Source organism: Dendrobates tinctorius, unplaced genomic scaffold, assembly GCF_039654945.1.
Source record: "Dendrobates tinctorius isolate UK_male_01 unplaced genomic scaffold, ASM3965494v1 ptg000093l, whole genome shotgun sequence".
NCBI lineage: Eukaryota > Metazoa > Chordata > Amphibia > Anura > Dendrobatidae > Dendrobates > Dendrobates tinctorius.
Window position 1 is genome coordinate 27160268 of NW_027361761.1, and position 21605 is coordinate 27181872.

The 21605-nt window shown below is 45.1% G+C and overlaps 1 protein-coding gene across 3 annotated transcripts in view; it reads right to left on the bottom strand.

Annotated features, from left to right (window-relative positions):
• The window catches only part of EVA1A (eva-1 homolog A, regulator of programmed cell death), a 724576-nt gene that overhangs the window by 289896 nt on the left and 413075 nt on the right, over positions 1 to 21605 (bottom strand). For all 3 annotated transcript variants that reach the window (XM_073586595.1, XM_073586596.1, XM_073586597.1), the window contains 2 exons: positions 7606 to 7758; positions 6632 to 6775 (listed from right to left, as the gene is read on the bottom strand). In XM_073586595.1, the coding sequence (XP_073442696.1) occupies positions 6632 to 6775; positions 7606 to 7758 (297 nt within the window). The remainder of the gene's footprint in view (positions 1 to 6631; positions 6776 to 7605; positions 7759 to 21605) is intronic.

The window sequence follows — 21605 nt, forward strand, 5'->3', positions numbered from 1 at the left end:
TGCATTAGTATAGAAACATTTTAGTTTGTGATTGGTTTCTCTTTCTCCAATATTTTTATTAATTAGATTCTTTCGTCTTTGTTCTTCCTTTCCACTTCTAATAGCAGAGTTCTCAATAGCATTTGTCAGGTGTATGGCTTTTTCTGGTCTTTTGCTTCCCTTCCCATGTTGTTCTAGTTTAAAGCTCTCCTTACAAGTGTAGCAAGGCGACTTCCAAATACATGCTTTCCAGTCTTCGTAAGGTGCACCCCATCTCTAGCAAGTAGTCCATCGTATAAGTAGTTCACTCCGTGATCCAGAAATTCAAATCGTTGCTGACGGCACCATCGACGTAGCCAGTTGTTCACCTGCAGAATCTTATTCCACCTCCTTGTTCCATGGCCATCCACTGGGAGGATGGAAGAGAAGACCACCTGCGCTCCCAGTTCTTTCACTTTCTTGCCTAAGTCTTCAAAGTCTCTGCAGATGGTTTCCAGGTCGTTTCTTGCGGTGTCATTTGTCCCCACATGTAGTAGCAGGAATGGGTAGTCATCTGTAGGTCTGAAGAGTCCTGATATCCTGTCAGACACATCTTTAATTTTTGCACCTGGAAGACAGCACATTTCTCTTGTAGTTATATCCGGTCTGCAGATAGCGGCCTCTGTTCCTCTCAGCAGGGAATCCCCCATGACCACCACTCTCCGTTTCTTCTTCACAACATTTTTCTTTCTCCATCCAGGAGGACTCTGAGGGCGTACAAGGTTGCTGTTTGTTGGCAAAGTCTTATCCTGATGTCTAACCTTTGTGCAATGACGTGCAATCCATACTGGGCCTAACACCGTCTGAGCCTGCCTCATGCTGTATAGACATATATTTTGAATGTGTACGCTATCCATACATGTTATCCGGGGATACGGTACCCCTTCTAACCTTTGTGCAATGACGTGCAATCCATACTGGGCCTAACACCGTCTGAGCCTGCCTCATGCTGTATAGACATATATTTTGAATGTGTACGCTATCCATACATGTTATCCGGGGATACGGTACCCCTTCTAACCTTTGTGCAATGACGTGCAATCCATACTGGGCCTAACACCGTCTGAGCCTGCCTCATGCTGTATAGACATATATTTTGAATGTGTACGCTATCCATACATGTTATCCGGGGATACGGTACCCCTTCTAACCTTTGTGCAATGACGTGCAATCCATACTGGGCCTAACACCGTCTGAACCTGCCTCATGCTGTATAGACATATATTTTGAATGTGTACGCTATCCATACATGTTATCCGGGGATACGGTACCCCTTCTAACCTGTGTGCAATGACGTGCAATCCATACTGGGCCTAACACCGTCTGAGCCTGCCTCATGCTGTATAGACATATATTTTGAATGTGTACGCTATCCATACATGTTATCCGGGGATACGGTACCCCTTCTAACCTTTGTGCAATGACGTGCAATCCATACTGGGCCTAACACCGTCTGAGCCTGCCTCATGCTGTATAGACATATATTTTGAATGTGTACGCTATCCATACATGTTATCCGGGGATACGGTACCCTTTCTAACCTTTGTGCAATCACGTGCAATCCATACTGGGCCTAACACCGTCTGAGCCTGCCTCATGCTGTATAGACATATATTTTGAATGTGTACGCTATCCATACATGTTATCCAGGGATACGGTACCCTTTCTAACCTTTGTGCAATCACGTGCAATCCATACTGGGCCTAACACCGTCTGAGCCTGCCTCATGCTGTATAGACATATATTTTGAATGTGTACGCTATCCATACATGTTATCCGGGGATACGGTACCCCTTCTAACCTTTGTGCAATGACGTGCAATCCATACTGGGCCTAACACCGTCTGAGCCTGCCTCATGCTGTATAGACATATATTTTGAATGTGTACGCTATCCATACATGTTATCCTGGGATACGGTACCCCTTCTAACCTTTGTGCAATGACGTGCAATCCATACTGGGCCTAACACCGTCTGAGCCTGCCTCATGCTGTATAGACATATATTTTGAATGTGTACGCTATCCATACATGTTATCCGGGGATACGGTACCCCTTCTAACCTTTGTGCAATGACGTGCAATCCATACTGGGCCTAACACCGTCTGAGCCTGCCTCATGCTGTATAGACATATATTTTGAATGTGTACGCTATCCATACATGTTATCCGGGGATACGGTACCCCTTCTAACCTTTGTGCAATGACGTGCAATCCATACTGTTCCTAACACCGTCTGTGCCTGCCTCATGCTGTATAGACATATATTTTGAATGTGTACGCTATCCATACATGTTATCCAGGGATACGGTACCCTTTCTAACCTTTGTGCAATCACGTGCAATCCATACTGGGCGTGAGAACGGCTGGCGAGCTGTTAAGCAAGCTACAGCACCTGTCCAGACAAGTACAGGGATTCCCTAGCGAGGAGACTTATTTGATTGTTTTCTATGTTGGGACAGCAATTTTTGGGGAGCACTATACTCTGGAGAATGATAGATGGGGCCCACCATACACTGGAACATTCCAAAGGTGGACATCAGACACTGGAGCAGCATTTACAGGGCCCATTATACACTAGAGCAGCAGAAATGGGGCCCATTATGTTTGGAGCATTATTTGGGCCCATAAGACAGTGGAGCTTCATCCATGGGGACCAACATATACTGTAGCATTATGTGGAGCTCATCATATACTGTTTCAAACATTATATGGAACCAATGATTTTGTATGGAGAAATAGATGGGCCTCGTCATGAGATGTAAAAAGTGAGGTATTTTTCATTGTACTATACCGCTATTTCTCTGCCGTATCGGAGCATGATGAGTTGTGGTATGTGTTAAAGGGGCGCTCTTTCGCCCAGGGCACATGAAAACCTGCAGCCAGCCCTCCCCCCCCACAAATTTAGCCAAATAACCCCCATTTTTCAGTGCGTAACTTGTATTATGAAGTTAATTAAGGTTGACAAGCTTAAGTAAGAAGAATTGATGCTTTTGGCATTCAAATGGGCACTGTAGGTGTGTTTCCTGTCCTCCTCTCACTGCCGACTTTTATTCCCAATTGACTTACATTGGATTTCGTGTTTCGGGACGACCCCGACTTTTCCCTATAATCGGACGATCTTGCTCGACCCGACTTTTGGAAAAGTCGGGTTTCACGAAACGAAACGCGACCCTAAAAAAAGCAAAAGTCGCTCAACTCTACTCATGGTTAAAGTCTGATAGTCCGATCTCACTGGCGCTCGCATGTTTAACAATGGAGTAAGCAAAAGGCTAGAATCGGGATCCGGAAGGTGTAAATCTGTACGGCATAGCCGGGATAAGGCGTGCAGCACGTGGAGAGCCCCACGCTGCTAACTAAAGTGTGTTTATGTGAACACGATCCGATTACCCAAACAGAGCTCTGATAATTGACGGAGAGACTATTCATTTAGTGCAGAATTATCCACCAGACGTACAAGCAGCTAACGCTTTCATTTCATGCTGGGGAAAGTGCTGCAGAAAGCGCCGGGGCGGAGGTGCCATTAAGTAGGTGGCAGCTGCGTAACAAGGTTTACTTGTCAAAGTAAATACAGTCAGTTATTCTAACTAACCATATCTGATAGGGACCGTGACGCGACAGCCTAAAGCCCCCATATAGAATACGCCAACTTCGGCAGAATCCACTGACATCATAGAGATCTGTACAGGGCCCCCTTGGACCATCAGCTGACATCGGGGCAGGTCCAATTTAAGACTGCTGATCCTTTTGTAGATCCATATCTCTGGCGGCGGCCTCTCAGAATACCTGTAGACTCAACATTGAGTGTGTATGGGAGAGTGAGCTTAACTGATAGATCACGGCATACATCTTGGCTACGGTTGTCTGACAGCCATCTAAAAAAAGGCGTAAGAGGGGGCTCAACGGTCCTTGATAGTGGCCCCAGCTAGTGCAGTGTGCTAGAAAAACGCTCTCACTTTGGAAGACCAGGCATGGTAGTCGGCCTATAGATTTAAATTGTGCATATGTAATACTTCTCTTCCCCTGCGGGGGCAGTGTAGGAAAATTTAGCTGCTGAATTTCCCACAGTTTAAATTGTTCATTGTGTTTTTCAATCAGTTGTACAGCGATTTGTGTTTTGTTAGGATTCCCCAGCAATAAAAGTTAAACAGACCATTTAATCTGGTCTTAGTTGGCCACAGCACAGCCTATTTTTGGGTGGAACCTGCTTATTCTTTCAGTCTGGATTGCACAGGTCCATGTACTCAAGGCATTGTCTCCTGAAGCTGAGGCTGCTTTAGTTTAAAGATATGGTGACCCACAGCAAGGGCTTAATCAATTGGCCTAACAGCTGCTCAATGCAGCCATCACGCTCGGGTCAGGAGAGCTGCTGACCAGTCCATGAAACCATCACGCATCTTAAAGCGCCGTCATACAGTTGTCTAAGTGTGCATTCACAGCGTTTTAATTTTTTTTGCTGAATTTGAGTAAAAAATTCTCAAAATGAAAAGTTATGATTAGGAGTTTTTGCTCCAAAAATCTAAAAAAATATTTGTATACCCTTCTGGTGAATTATTCTAATAAAAAAAATCACCAGGAATCAGATCATAGCAGTCACTGACGGCTACACCAGGTTGCAGATTTTTTTTTTTTATTTTTTTTTTTTTAACCTTGAGAAAGGCACCAGTCCATTCCCAAAATGCACTGGAACAATAAAGAACCATTTTGAAAACAATAGACTTTCTCATGTATCGCCCTGTGGTCAGTTCAATGTGATCTCTCAGCTCTACTTTCAATCATCTGGAAGAAGTTTCTCCTCTAGCCTCGGGGGGCTCAGCAGTTACACCTGTCTACAGTTTTTGTGCCTTAACACCACACCAACAGATGAGCACAAGCTCCCATTTTGACTCTCCTAACCAGGTGATACTGCTTTACGTGAGCTTTGAGCGCCCTCATTATAAAGCGGAGTGTTGGCATTTTCATTAATGAGACCTTGACGGATCGGGAGACTTCAGTGTCTTATAAGAGTTTGCCAACTTCCAACATGGTGGCACCTTGGATTTAGTGTAGCATCCTGCCTTCCTGCTTCAACAAAAACTGCCATGCCAGAACCCAAAGCCACTAGGGAGATGTGAACAGGGCCTAATATAGAACTCCAATTCTTATTACCAAGCCAAGAATCTCCAACTCAAATGACAGAAACCCTCCAAGGCTACATGCCTGAGGGCCCCCTACTCACCTGCACCAGTGTGGGCATCTACGGCAGGATCCTCCTGATATCTGGGGATTCTTAAAATAAATAAATCTTTATTTTTATATAGCGCTAACATATTCCGCAGCGCTTTACAGTTTGCACACATTATCATCACTGTCCCCGATGAGGCTCACAATCTAAATTCCCTATCAGTATGTCTTTGGAGTGTGGGAAGAAACCGGAGTACCCAGAGGAAACCCACGCAAACACGGGGAGAACATACAAACTCCTTGCAGATGTTGTCCTTGGTGGGATTCAAACCCAGGACCCCAGCGCAGCGCTAACCACTGAGCCACCGTGCCGCCCATTCTTCATGGGATGTATACACAGATCTGCCATCTTTCTGAAGACTATAGATTAATCTCTCATTGACAGATCCGATTACAGTCGCAGCTCTTTACGTACAAAGCCCAGATCGGACAGGGGTAAATGTGGTGTGAACATGATCCGCTGACAGCTGCACGTCATCTTTACACCACTCGGAGGTGATGGCTTCTGCATGGTCACCAAACATCTCCACAACCAAAGAGAAGAGGTCACCAGAGGATAATCTTACACATTCCCATTCATCAGCACGCAGTAATCCACTCATTACAGGCGGCAGCCCAGGTCTGTAAGTGATTAGTGTAATGTCAGTCATTAGGAGAATGTTCAACATCTCCGCCTTCTGTCATCTATACAGGTCTATTGTCACAACCGCGACTATGAAAATCTAATTAAGAGGCCATAACAGTCCTAATGTTATTATTCCTAGACTTTACGCTCCACAATAGCAGATTGTACACAAGAATTACCAGAAAATCATCTTAGAGTTAGAAGAGAGAGCCGGCGGCAACCCCCCCAAAAGAGCCGGCGGCAACCCCCCCCAAAAGGAGCCGACGGCAACCCCCCCCAAAAGGAGCCGGCGGCAACCCCCCCCAAAAGGAGCCGGCGGCAACCCCCCCCAAAAGGAGCCGATGGCAACCCCCCCAAAAGGAGCCGGCGGCAACCCCCCCCAAAAGGAGCCGGCGGCCACCCCCCCAAAAGAGCTGGTGGCAACCCCCCCAAAAGGAGCCGACGGCAACCCCCCCAAAAGGAGCCGACGGCAACCCCCCCAAAAGGAGATGGCGGCAATCCCCCAAAAGGAGCCGGCGGCAACCCCCCCCAAAAGGAGCCGGCGGCAACCCCCCCAAAAGAATGTATATTTGTACACAAGCACATTGAATTGCATGCAAGGAAATAAAACTTTTGGCGATTGATAACTATTAACCATCACATCAATTGCAACACAACAGCGCCCCCTAGTGAGACAGACAAATTTCACAATTAAAAGAAAAATCATTTCACGGCTCACCCCTTATGATCTCCAAAAATCAGCAAGAATTTAGACAGCCGGGGACTTACCACAAGTGTAGACCACATTGAGGTTTTTGCGGATTCCTGGATAACACGGGTCTCCAAACTCATAAGTGCTGGCATAAACGCTACAAGTCCGCCTGCCCTGGCAGCGCTTGGTCATGAGCGACAGCGCGGAGGATGACTGGCACTCTGAGGAGTAGAGGAATAATTCTGATTACATTGGATCACATGGCCCTTATTATTAGGAAGTTATTAGCCTCCACCTGCACAAGAGGCAAGGACTAGGAAAGATGAAGATGAGCGGCAACAGACTATCCTGGCAGTCATTTACCTCTCGGTAGTAGGGCATCCATGGAAGAGGTTTCCAGCCCCAATTAAAGGATATTAAGGTTTCAATCCCCCAGTATGAAGAGAGGGCTACAAAAAGCCACTTTATGTAAAGAGCAAGCTCCTTAACCTGGTTGGAATTTTAACCCATTCGATCACGCAGATAAGCGGCGCCATGTTTCCCATTAGCCGCTTATCCCCCATTAAAGTAACAGCCATAACTTTTAGTCGGGATTCCAACCCTACAAAACCACTATTAGCCAGCAGCTTCGGTTTTAGCATCCACAACAAGTGTGGACCCCATGTAAATTCAGCTCATCGGCAGAGAGATACGTCAATGTGTCACCAGATATTTCAACGTACAAAATTGCTTGCAGACATAAGTAAGGTTTACTTTTAAGCATAAATCGACCAATTGTGCCGCACAGGACAGAATAATTGCTTCCATAATCAGAAGTAACGACCCACCAAAAAAAAAAAAAAAAGGTCAAATCTGCCACCGCAGGACATGCCACCGCGAGTTACAATCTGCACCCTGCAGATAAGTTCTTTTAACAAAATTAGGAGCAATATAACAATCTATGTGGATGGATCCTATTCTACCGTATAATGAACAGAATTCTAGAACAGCAGTGAAGACTGACACATTGGCATAACTTTCTTTTAGGAGGGTGTGGATTCTAGAGTCTTACCCACTGAAGCCATGTCCTGGTTCTGGAACGGACACTCGAGGCCCCCACCATGAAATCTTCCAAATGTAGCCGAGTAGATGGCAATGACGGTGTTCCTTTTACAGGTCAGCCTCAGGCGGTCATCTTCACAGGCGACCTTACTCTTGTATTCATCTAAAGTGAAGATGGCATAAAAAAAAAAGTTATTGCCATTATTTGTGTTATTTACTTTTTCCTTATGTCCATGGTGTCCAACCTTTAAATACACTTAAAATAAATATATGATTTTTACATATACATGCACTGCAATTTTATTAAAAGTAACCAATCTTCCTTCATTTTCAGACTCTTGTGATGGAGATTCCAGCATGATTAAAGTTTCAGATTTTTCTTGTGGCAATGACCCTCCGGGCAGTGTAGGCTGGATGTGAGGGGTGAGAGTGTAATAAATGAGCGGACTTCACATCCAGCCTGTAATATAGATTGATGTGAGGTTAGTGCGTCTCTCCCTGTAGTAAAGGCTGGATGTGAGGCCTGTCTCTCTCCCAGTCTCAAAAGACTGACTGTCACATCCAAACAGAAATTAGGTCTGAACAAGTGCTTACTAAGAGTAGCCATCTCCCTATACAACCAAAACAGATAAGGCAGCACACTGCAGCGCTATAGCATGCAAACATGAATTATGAAAATTGAATTGCATTACTGCACTAGAAAAATGAAAAATTCAGAATACTTGGCACATAAATTGGTCAATTCATGTGTATCTGGCAGCCATGATAAGGCGACTCTCGCTGCCAGGACCTGCCTAATGTGAACCCTCTCTTAGACAAAAGTGTACATCTCTATGGGAAGGTAAGATCCTGCTGTAATTAAAAACGCCTGAGGCTCAGGGGTGGAGAGCTCAGTCAGAAACCTAATGCATACAAATATCAAAAGACTGAGCATTCCGCCCCTCAGCCTCAGGCACCTTTAATCACAGCAGGATCCTACCTTTCCATAGAGATGTACACTTTAGTCTAAGAGGGTTCACATTAGGCAGGTCCTGGTAGCGAGAATCACCTTATCGTGGCTGCCAGGTACACATGCATTGGCTAATTTATGCGCCAAGTATTCTCAATTTTTCATATTTCTAGTGCAGTAATGCAATTCAATTTTCATAATTCATGTTTGCATGCTATAGCGCTGCAGTGTGCTGCCTTATCTGTTTTGGTTGTATAGGGAGATGGCTACTCTTAGTTAAGCACCTGTTCAGACAATTTCTGTTTGGATGTGACAGTCAGTCTTTTGATATTTGTATGCATTAGCTTTCTGACTGTCACATCCAAACAGAAATTAGATATGAACAGGTGCAATTCAACAATAATGCAATTCAATTTTCATATTTCATGTTTGCATGAGATAGCAGGTACGGGGGATGCAATGACGGACAGGAGGCAGAGCAAGGGTTAACAAGTTTAACAGGGGAATACTCCATACAGGGTTAAGCAGCATAAAGGGAAAAGGATGTTGGGAAGTAAAGGGTTAAACAGGAGATTCAGTAGTTTAGATGGCAAAGGATATTGTAAGTAGAAGAAACATGGTTCAGATAATGGCAGTTCTTGTGGAGCACTTGTGTCAGGAGTTCCGCCAACTAACTTCTGCTGAGAACTCAACGGCTGGCATGGTGTCTTTTAATGTCCCGTCTTCCAGTGTCAGTGGTCGGTCTCCGGGACCTTCCGCTGAGCTTAGTCCATATGTTGAAGTAGCTGGCAAGGGTGAGGGCCACAGTCCTCTATGAACCCAACGTGGCTCTGCAAATAGACACTAATGAAGTCAGGACACAGGTGTCTGGGCAAACATTCTCTGGCAACGTCAGGGCGCAAGTGTCAGTCCCGTATGTGGTCACTCTTATGTGGCACGTGTACTGTACTCACAACATGGAGCAGACGGCACCTTGTTCTCTGGTCGCTACTGAGTGCGCTGCACTTTCCTCTAAATGCTGCCTGTTCGTGCCAAGACTCAAGCGCCGACAACCACTGGCGCGCAGCTTCTCTCTGGTGGTCACAAGCACACTGCACCTTCTCTTTGTAGTCACCGGGCACACAATGCCCGTTCCTCTCCCTCTCTGGTTTCCGCTACTGGTGGTGGGAGATGGCAGATGCTGGCCTGCATGATGCTGGCACTCCTCGGACGGAGCACTCTTCTCCCTGGCTGCTGCTGGACACAGCTCCCCTCAGCGCAGCGGTCCCTGTCCTTCTCGGCTGCTCGGTGGGCACGGCTCTGCGTGCACAACTCTGCTCTGATCTATGTGCATGGCCCTGCTCTGTTCTATGTGGCCTGTCGCAGTGCCAATACTCTGGGGTGAGGGAAGGGGAATCAGAGCGCACCTCTCACCGCTCTGCACGCTGCACTCCATTTGCGCCAAACCGCCCCGCTGAGGCTGGTTTCACACTTGCGTTTTTTTTCGTGGGATTTAGGCTGGTTTCACATTTGCGTTTTTTAGCGCTGGAAAAAAACGCATACGTGCGCATGCGATTTTTCCCCTATATTTAACATGGGTGCGCATACCTGCGCACTTGTAAGCGCATGTATGCGATTTTCATGCGCTGCGTTTTTTTGGGGTGTGCGTTGGTATTTTCCAGACGCTGCATGTTGCATTTTTTGGCCCTTGAAAAAAATCGCATGCGCACGTATGCGCACGTTTTGCGCTAAAAATGGCCATTATAGCCTATGGATGCGCATACGTGCGCACTGGCATGCGCAGGTATGCGCTTTTTTAGCGCAGCGTTTTTTGGGTGGTGTCCACTTTTTATCCTAGTTAGAATCTTCTAAAGTCCAAAAAAAAAAGTCTATATAAAGGAGGTGCCTGCCAAAACTCTGCCACTACTACACTAGACAGATTGAAGAGCAGACATTCAACCAAGAACCCATTATATCAGCGAACAATGTGAGTATATTACATTATATGCCTGTCCTTTTAAATTATGTATGTACTAATGATTTTTATTATTTTTACATGCAGTATGTCTTCAGAATCGGAGTATTCCCCATCGCGGCAGGAATTGGCGCAAGCAGACCGTGAGGTGATTATTTTCGTGCATCTGGTAAGTATATCTGCTGCTTCTCCAAATCTCTTACGTTTTTTTCAACTTTCAGACATCGTCATCATCATCTGCGGACGGGAATAGTGAGGGCGAACAGCAGGAGCAGCGAAGCCAATTCCCGGTGGTTATACGTAATGTAAGTATCAAATGATTTGTAATGTTTTTTTTTTTTTTTTTATCTTCTATTTTTACTCTTTTTTTTGTTTCTTTTTTTGTAACTTTTTAGTCAATTTAAATTTGATTATTCTAATGAATGTGTTTTGTCTAGGTTCCACAACGGGATGAAGACGTCTACCTGGATAATGAGCAGCTCATCAGCCTGGTCCAGGAGCGTTCGCCGTTGTGGGACAGCCGTGACCGGCTGTACAAGGACAATGTGGTGACACGGCGGCTATGGAATGAGGTGGCCGCAGCGTTGATGGATGGCTGGGACAGCGCAACAGCATCCGCCAAAAAGGTGTTTAGTGAGTATTTCCCTGCTCTGTATTGTGCCGCAGTGACTGTTGTCCTTGACGGCACTGTTGGGTTTCGTGCTAGGCGTATTCTAGCAGGAAACCCAACAGTGTCATCGTGGTCTACAGTGACTGCTTTGAGTATTGTATTGCTACATTGTGCCGCAGTGACTGTTGTCCTTGACGGCACTGTTGGGTTTCGTGCTAGGCGTATTCTAGCAGGAAACCCAACAGTGTCATCGGGGTCTACAGTGACTGCTTTGAGTATTGTATTGCTACATTGTGCCGCAGTGACTGTTGTCCTTGACGGCACTGTTGGGTTTCGTGCTAGGCGTATTCTAGCAGGAAACCCAACAGTGTCATCGTGGTCTACAGTGACTGCTTTGAGTATTGTATTGCTACATTGTGCCGCAGTGACTGTTGTCCTTGACGGCACTGTTGGGTTTCGTGCTAGGCGTATTTTAGCAGGAAACCCAACAGTGTCATCGGTGTCTACAGTGACTGCTTTGAGTATTGTATTGCTACATTGTGCCGCAGTGACTGTTGTCCTTGACGGCACTGTTGGGTTTCGTGCTAGGCGTATTCTAGCAGGAAACCCAACAGTGTCATCGTGGTCTACAGTGACTGCTTTGAGTATTGTATTGCTACATTGTGCCGCAGTGACTGTTGTCCTTGACGGCACTGTTGGGTTTCGTGCTAGGCGTATTCTAGCAGGAAACCCAACAGTGTCATCGTGGTCTACAGTGACTGCTTTGAGTATTGTATTGCTACATTGTGCCGCAGTGACTGTTGTCCTTGACGGCACTGTTGGGTTTCGTGCTAGGCGTATTTTAGCAGGAAACCCAACAGTGTCATCGGTGTCTACAGTGACTGCTTTGAGTATTGTATTGCTACATTGTGCCGCAGTGACTGTTGTCCTTGACGGCACTGTTGGGTTTCGTGCTAGGCGTATTCTAGCAGGAAACCCAACAGTGTCATCGTGGTCTACAGTGACTGCTTTGAGTATTGTATTGCTACATTGTGCCGCAGTGACTGTTGTCCTTGACGGCACTGTTGGGTTTCGTGCTAGGCGTATTCTAGCAGGAAACCCAACAGTGTCATCGGGGTCTACAGTGACTGCTTTGAGTATTGTATTGCTACATTGTGCCGCAGTGACTGTTGTCCTTGACGGCACTGTTGGGTTTCGTGCTAGGCGTATTCTAGCAGGAAACCCAACAGTGTCATCGTGGTCTACAGTGACTGCTTTGAGTATTGTATTGCTACATTGTGCCGCAGTGACTGTTGTCCTTGACGGCACTGTTGGGTTTCGTGCTAGGTGTATTTTAGCAGGAAACCCAACAGTGTCATCGGTGTCTACAGTGACTGCTTTGAGTATTGTATTGCTACATTGTGCCGCAGTGACTGTTGTCCTTGACGGCACTGTTGGGTTTCGTGCTAGGCGTATTCTAGCAGGAAACCCAACAGTGTCATCGGTGTCTACAGTGACTGCTTTGAGTATTGTATTGCTACATTGTGCCGCATTGACTGTTGTCCTTGACGGCACTGTTGGGTTTCGTGCTAGGTGTATTCTAGCAGGAAACCCAACAGTGTCATCGGGGTGTACAGTGACTGCTTTGAGTATTGTATTGCTAAATTGTGAAGCAGTGACTGTTGTCCTTGACGGCACTGTTTTTTTTTATCAACAGTGGACAAAGTCCGAACACGTTGGCGTTCGATCAAGGACCGCTTCAACAGTGATGTTCGTGCTGAGGGCCAGGTTCGCAGTGGATCTGCGTCAAGGACCAGAACTAGATACCGTCACTATCACGCGTTGCAGTTCCTAAGACCGGTCCTTGCCACAAGATCGTAAGTATTATACATTTTGGGTTTTTATTTTTATTAATCTGTGTTTTTCTAATCCACAGCTGATGCTTCTTGTAAAGGCATGGTAGTAATGATTTTCCTTTCTTCCACAGCACCTGGAGCAGCACCCTGCAACCTGGCCCTGGAGCGGTCCTTCCTCGGACGTCCTCTGACCCGTCCCAGCCATCCGACAGCCAGGAAGCACCTTGCAGGTCCCACACACACACAGCTGGTGACCAGGAAGCTGGGCCATCAGGTGTTCCCCTGTCCCAGGTCTCTGCCACTGGTTATGCGGGCACTACCCGCCAGCGGCAGAGGGCCTTGGACAGGAATGTCTTGCCCGAGTTTATGCATTTGAGCGAGACATTTAATTCCAGCCTCAAGTCACTGTCCGACAGAGTTGAAAGCGGTTTTGCACTGATGGAACGTGGTTTTAACCACTTTGAACACCGCTTCAATTCTGTAGAACAGCGCCTTGACCGTCTGGAGGCCGACCTCAACAGACCAGCACACCATTTTTTTAGTAAGATTGAAAAGGGCATGGCGGAACACCTTAGTCCTGATCAACAGCTGAATGTGCTGCAGGCCTGCAACAATGCTTTCTTGCAGGCTATGCAGCATAATCGGTACGGTCAGCAGTCAGTGGTGTCCTTTCCACCTGTGCCACCATTGACTCGCTTCACCTCACTACCGACTTGTGCTGCATACCACTGCACGGACACCTCTCTTCAAAGGCTGGACACCCACCGTTACACCACCAAAAGTCTGAGTGCAGCTGGTCACTTCACCGACACCACCATGGCAAGCGCTGCTCCTGTCTGGAGCACCACCGCCAATCCCATGCATGCGTGGAGCTCAGCCACCACTAGGCAAACATGGAACAGCCCTGCCGCTACAACAACATGTAGTAGCCCTGCCACCACCACTCTGCAAACCTGGGCCATCACTGCCGCCACCAGTCCTCCTGCAAGGACGAGCACTGACCAAGAAGAGCAGCATCAGCCACCTCAGCAGCAGCAGCCAACTCAGCAGCCGCCACCTCAGCAGCAGCAGCCACCTCAGCAGCAGCCGCCACCTCAGCAGCAGCAGCAACCATCTCAGCAGCAGCCGCCACCTCAGCAGCAGCAGCAACCACCTCAGCAGCAGCAACCACCTCAGCAGCAGCTGCCACCTCAGCAGCAGCCGCCACCTCAGCAGCAGCCGCAACCTCTGCAGCAGCAGCCGCCACCTCAGCAGCAGCAGCCATACCAGCAGACGGGGGACCTACATTCCATATTTGCCCCTACTTCAAGGCGAAATCAATCAAGGCGGGCATTGGGCCAAAGTCGGTCCAGGCACACAAGCCTACGGCGACATGCCATTACAACTAATGTAACTGAACAGATTTCCTCTCCTACAAGTGTTCCAAGTTTAATTCCCTTAACTGGACTACCTTCCCCCACAAGTTTTGTTGCCCCTTCCCCTCAAACACCGTCTTCAACTGCAAGTGTTGCATATTCCCTGCACACCCCCAAATTGAAACCATCTGCCCCCAAACGCCGTAAAAAATAATTTTTAATTTTTTTTTTTGTGATAAAAAATAAATTTACATTTGTGGTTCACCATTAATAAGTTTCATTAATGTTGTTTGCGCCGCTCACACACACTGATGGGTAAATACATGTTAAAACCAACCCAAGGGCTAGTATAGTCATATGTGAAATAACATGGACTAGTATAGTCATTCCAAGGCCTAGTGTAATAACTCTAGTTTTACCAAATAGAATCTGGTTTCATGAAAAACAAATTGTTGAAACTTGTCTAAAAAATAAAGTTTCTTTCTATTTTCACCACTTTGTTTTTGGTGAAACAAGATGCTAGTTGTTTAAAATGCTAGTTGTTAAAAATCGAGTTATTACAGTAGGCCTTGGTATGACTATACTAGGCCGTGGTATTTCACATATACTACTAGCCCCAAGGCCTAGTATACTCATATTTGAAATACCACGGCCTAGTATAGTCATTCCAAGGCCTAGTGTAATAACTCTAGTTTTACCAAATAGAATCTGGTTTCATGAAAAACAAACTGTTGAAACTTGTCTAAAAAATAAGTTTCTTTCTAGTTTCACCAGTTTGTTTTTGGTGAAACAAGATGCTAGTTGTTAAAAATCGAGTTATTACAGTAGGCCTTGGTATGACTATACTAGGCCGTGGTATTTCACATATACTACTAGCCCCAAGGCCTAGTATACTCATATTTGAAATACCACGGCCTAGTATAGTCATTCCAAGGCCTAGTGTAATAACTCTAGTTTTACCAAATAGAATCTGGTTTCATGAAAAACAAACTGTTGAAACTTGTCTAAAAAATAAGTTTCTTTCTAGTTTCACCAGTTTGTTTTTGGTGAAACAAGATGCTAGTTGTTAAAAATCGAGTTATTACAGTAGGCCTTGGTATGACTATACTAGGCCGTGGTATTTCACATATACTACTAGCCCCAAGGCCTAGTATACTCATATTTGAAATACCACGGCCTAGTATAGTCATTCCAAGGCCTAGTGTAATAACTCTAGTTTTACCAAATAGAATCTGGTTTCATGAAAAACAAACTGTTGAAACTTGTCTAAAAAATAAGTTTCTTTCTAGTTTCACCAGTTTGTTTTTGGTGAAACAAGATGCTAGTTGTTAAAAATCGAGTTATTACAGTAGGCCTTGGTATGACTATACTAGGCCGTGGTATTTCACATACTACTAGCCCCAAGGCCTAGTATACTCATATTTGAAATACCACGGCCTAGTATAGTCATTCAAAGGCCTAGTGTAATAACTTTTAATGGAGCAGATTACATTCATCCACTCAATGCTGACTTGTATTCCCCATGGACTTTCATTGGGGTTGGGTTTTGAGTGTTGTGTTTTGAGAAAATCACATACTTTGTTTTAAACTATTTGCACAATTTTATCTTGAAAAAAAATGGTTTCCTGATTCATGGCCTGCAGCTTTGCTCATTCCAATATATTTCACGCAGACTAGCAATGCTGCATTTTAACTCGTATGTGTATTTACCTGCCCAGGTGTGTGAACATAACAAAATTCAGTTATACATGGGAAGTTTTTTAATTAATCGGAGTTTAAAAAATATAGTGCACTCAGTAATGGTATCAAATAAGGATTTTTATTACCATAAACAACAACATTACACCATTTCATCTTGCCAGTGCACCCGTCCTACATCAGAAATAAAGTAGGCCGCAAATTTGTCCCTCATTTGGCCAACTTCAACGGATGACCTGAGAGTGTGCTGAGTGAATTCAGGCAATGGGTTAGGAGCATCATCGTCCAGTTCAAAGGTCGGGTGCTCTTTAGCCATCACAAAGTTATGTAGAACCACACAGGCCTTCACCACCTCATCGACTGTTTCAAGTTTAAGATTAATGGCCGTGCCCAGAATTCGCCATCTGGAAACAAGAATCCCAAAAGCACACTCGACAGTTCTTCTGGCCCTGGTCAGCCTGTAATTAAAAATTTTTTTGGTGTGGTCCAAGTCCCGGCTGGAGTAGGGTTTCAGTAAGTTTCCGCACATTTGAAAAGCCTCATCGCCAACCATTACAAAGGGCAGTGGCGGAGCTTCGGTGTGAGGAAGAGGCCGTGGCATAGGGAAATTAAATTGGTTGCCATACAACCTCCGGCCCATGTCTGAGTTTATAAAAGCCTGCGAGTCATTACCACGGCCAAATGCTCCAATGTCCACTGCTACAAACATACATCCGGCATCCGCAATTGCAATGAGTACTATTGAAAAGTACTTTTTGTAATTATAGTACTCAGATCCCGTTCTTTGGGGTTTGATGATCCGTATGTGTTTCCCATCAACAGCTCCCAAACAGTTGGGAAAATTGCATACTGTCCAGAATTTGTCAGCAATTTCCATCCACTTTTCAGCGGTGGGCAGGGGCATAAATTCTGGGCAAAGAACATTCCAGAGAGCCCGGCAGGTGTCAGCAACAATTCCAGACAAGGTAGAGATTCCAATACGGTACTGGAAGTGTAGTGAGGATAGGGTTTCTCCAGTCGCCAGGAATCTGTGAACAGACAAAGAAGTAAAATTAATATTTATGTATATTATTTTTAAAAACTATAAAAAAAATATTAGTACATTCACGAAAACTAATTACCCAAGGTTTTGAATACTAAATTTACAAAAAAAAACATCAGACCACACCCCTTTGTTTTTAAAACATACCGTAATGTCACCAGTAGCCGTTCCTCAGGAGGAATCGCACGACGGAGCTGTGTGTCCTGTCTCCGGATGGATTGTTGGACACGAGCAAGCAAATCCATGAAACTTTCGTGGGACATCCGGATATAATCAGTAAATTTCTCCGGGTTTGCACGTAGCTCGCTGTAGAGGGTGTGGTATGCCCCACGGCTCTCCCGGAGTTCAACAATCGGATGTATCCACATACGCCGCCGTCTTCGCTGCCTCTCTCTCTTCCTTTGTTCATGGCAAGCAACTGCATACGCCTGAGCCATCGCGATGTCCAAATCCAAGTTGAAGTGAAAACTCTTCCAGCGCAGATCCATGGTCACGAGAAGAATCAAGCAAATGTGAAGAATACTGTAGACAGGGTGTATATATATTAACATACCACACCCACAATGAAGTCCCATTGGTCTTGTGTGTTGTTGAATGGTTGTTTTTTCTTTTTTGTGGGGTTTTTCCAAAATCTGTAAAAAAACGCAAACGCACAAAAAACGCATACAAACGCGCAAAAACGCTGCGTTTTTTTCCTGCATGCGCATTAAAATGCTGGAAAAAAACGCAGCGTTTGTATGCATTTGTATGCGTTTTTTTAATGCGTTTTTTTGCGGGAAAAACGCGCTGCAAAAAAAAGCAAGTGTGAAACTAGCCTTAGCGCTAAAAAACGCATGCGTTTTTTTTTCCTATACTTTGCATGGGATGCGCTTATGTGCGCATACACATGCGTTTGTATGCGTTTTTCCGCGCATGCGTTTTTTTGCGGTATGCGCTCGGGCGCACAAAATGCATCCTGTTGCATTTTATGGGCGTCCGACTTGCCTCAAAAAAACGCATGCGCACGAAATGCGTTTTTTTACAGCAAGACACCCATTATAAGTCTATGGGTGCGCATATGTGCGCATTGGCATGCTTATGTATGCGTTTTTTTGCGCATGCGTTTTTTTTTTTACCATTAGTTGGACAATGGAATTTAGGGGTTTGGGTTAGAGTTAGGGTTAGTTAAGGGGGTTTAGGGCTAGGGTTAGGGTTAGCTAGGGTTAGGGTTAGGGTTAGTATGGTTTGGTTAAGGGTTAGGGTAAGGGTTAGGGTTAGGGTCAGGGTTAGGGTCAGGGTTAGGGTCAGGGTTAGGGTCAGGGTCAGGGTTAGGGTTAGGGTTACTAAAGTCATGGTTTGGGTTAGTGTGAGGGGCCACCTAATGTTGGAAAAAACCGCAAACGCGGTAAAAACGCACTAAAAACGCATACAAACGCATTAAAACGCTGCGTTTTTTTCATGCATGCTCATAAAAATGCTTGAAAAAAACGCAGCATTTGTATGCGTTTGTATGCGTTTTTTCAATGCGTTTTTTTGCGGGAAAAACGCGCTGCAAAAAAAAGCAAGTGTGAAATTAGCCTGAGAGTGCTTTTTCCTCTTTCTTCGCCCCCTCCTCGGTCAGCAGGAAGGTCCGCCTTCCCAGGGCTTACCCCAGGCAACAGGGGAAGGTCCGCCTCACTAAAGCTTCCCACCGGGAACAGGGGATGGAGCCTCTAGTTCCAGACCCGGCACACGGGTCTCGTCGTCCCCCTTACATCTCTTCCAATCACACATGCTGCCTGTGAGCTCCATATCTCTCCGAATAATACAGGTTGGAAGTCAACTCTAGGCAACTCTTCCGGTAATAGTGTGAGTGTGTGCGAGTATCCCAGTAATATAGGCTGTATGTGAGGTGTTTGTGTGTCTCTCCCAGTCACATAGGCTGGATGGGTGATGCGTGTGTCTCTCCCAGGAATATAGCCTGGATGAGAGGTCTGTGCATCTCTCCTCGTAAAAAGGGCTGGATGAGAGGTCTGTGTGTCTCTCCCCATAATATAGGCTTGATGTGAGCTCTGTGTGTGTCTTTCCCAGTAATATAGGCTTGATGTGAGCTCTGTGTGTCACTCTCCCAGTAATATAGGCTGGATATGAGCTCTGTGTGTGACTCTCCCGGTAATATAGGCTGGATGTGAGCTGTGTCACTCTCCCAGTAATATAGGCTGGATATGAGCTCTGTGTGTGACTCTCCCGGTAATGTAGGCTGGATGTGAGCTCTGTGTGTGACTCTCCCGGTAATATAGGCTGGATGTGAGGTCTGTGTGTGCCTCCCAGTAATATAGACTGGATGTGAGCTCTGTGTGCGTCTCTCCCAGTAATATAGGCTGGATATGAGCTCTGTGTGTCTCCTAGTAATATAGGCTGGATGTGAGATTTGTGTCTCTCTCCCAGTAATACAGTATGAATGTAAGATCTGAGTGTCTCTCCCAGTAATATATGATGGATGTGAGTTCTGTGTATTTTCCAGTAATGTAGGCTGGATGTGAAGTCTGTTTGTCTTTCCCTGTCATATAGGCTGGATGAAAGGTGTGTGTGTCTCTCCCAGTCATATAGGCTGGATGAAAGGTCTGTTTATCCAGGGTTTTGGGCTATCTGGTAGCTAATATACCATCACAGCTTCTTTCCTGCAGTTTCCATTTAATGCACTTTCATCCTTTATTTTTTTTTTTCTACTTTTTCTCTCCTGGAGATACCATCCCCATGTTCCAGGCTGTAGAAATCTGTGCATTCAACTTCCTTTCCCAGCTGCTGTCTATGTAACAGATTAGAGGGATGAGGAGCAGAGAGCCATCAGAAGAGGAGGCTCTAATGGAGTGTATGAAACACAAAAGGATTTACAATCCAAGATAAATATGGTGAATTTTTTTTTGTTTTTAAGACGACTATTTAGAAATGTGCTCAACTTTGCACAGAATTGTTTTTTGGTTTTCTTTGCTTCCTAAATGCAAAGCTTTTTGATCCTCTAAATCGTATGAAGTGCTCTTGATTTCTTCTAGTGCATCAAAAATTAAGTAGCCACCCAGCTTTCTCAAAATTGATATTTTCAAATTGATAAAACTGCCAGTCATGTCCCACTGGTAGTCATCCAGCTTTCCCAGGACACGCACATTTGTCTAGTTCTACATTCCCGGTTCCCATAGAATTACTTGTCTAGGCATTTGGGTAAGTAACTGGCTTAGTGATAGAAAGCAGAGGGTGGTTATAAATTGTATATTCTCTAACTGGGATGCTGTGACCAGTGGGGGACCACAGGGGTCGGTGTTGGGACCTATTCTCTTCAACATATTTATTAATGATCTGGTAGAAGATTTTCACAGTAAAATATCGATATTTGCAGATGATACAAAACTCTGTAAAGCAGTCACTACAAGACGAGATAGTATTCTGCTACAGATGGATCTGGATAAGTTGGGAACTTGGGCCGAAAGATGGCAGATGTGGTTTAACAATGATAAATTTAAGGTTATACACATGGGAGGAAGGAATCAATATCACCATTACACACTGAACGGGAAACCACTGGGTAAATCTGACATGGAGAAGGACTTGGGGATCCTAATTAATGATAAACTTACCTGGAGCAGCCAGTGCCAGGCAGCGGCTGCCAAGGCAAACAGGATCATGGGGTGCATTAAAAGAGGTCTGGATACACAGGATGAGAGCATTATACTGCCTCTGTACAAATCTCAGGTTAGACCGCACATGGAGTAGTTTTGGGCACCGGTGCTCATGAAGGATATAATGGAACTAGAGTGAGTACAAAGGAGGGCAACAAAATTAATAAAGGGGATGGGGAACTACAATACCCAGAGAGATTAGCAAATTTAGGATAATTTAGTCTAGAAAAAAAAGACAATACAAATATCTCTCTGAGGATCTGTTTATACCAAGGAAGGTGACGGTCACAAGGGGGCATTCTCTGCATCTGGAGAAAAGGTTTTTCCACCAACATAGAAGAGGATTCTTTACTGTTAGGGCAGTGAGAATCTGGAATTCCTTGCCTGAGGAGGTTGTGATGGCGAACTCAGTCGAAGGGTTCAAGAGAGGCCTGGATGTCTTCCTGGAACGTAACAATATTGTATCTTACAGTTATTTAGGTTCTTTAGAAGGACGTAGATCTGGGGATTTATTCTGACAGAATTTTATAGGCTGAACTGGATGGACTAATGTCTTTTTTCGGCCTTACTAACTATGTTACTATGTTAGGCAGATTTGCTTTTTAAAGATCTGAGAAAGCTGGGTTGCAACCAATGATTCTCAATCAACACTTTTCAGGTTTTAATATTTGATTATTCTTACTGTATATTAGGATTTTTAACAGGAGACAACCTGTTTGTGTCTAAATATTATTGAAAATCTGGGTGACCAATATAAATCAGAAGTACGTATTTTACAGATGTCATGTAGATTAATTATTCAGAAAAAAAAAGTTTCTCGTTTTCAAATCATACACCCCTCAGTCCAATACGGCTGTATACTCTGCTGAATTTGCTGTCCTGAAGCCCAGGAAAGCTGGGTGAGATCCCATGTCAAAGCCATAATGTTGATTGTC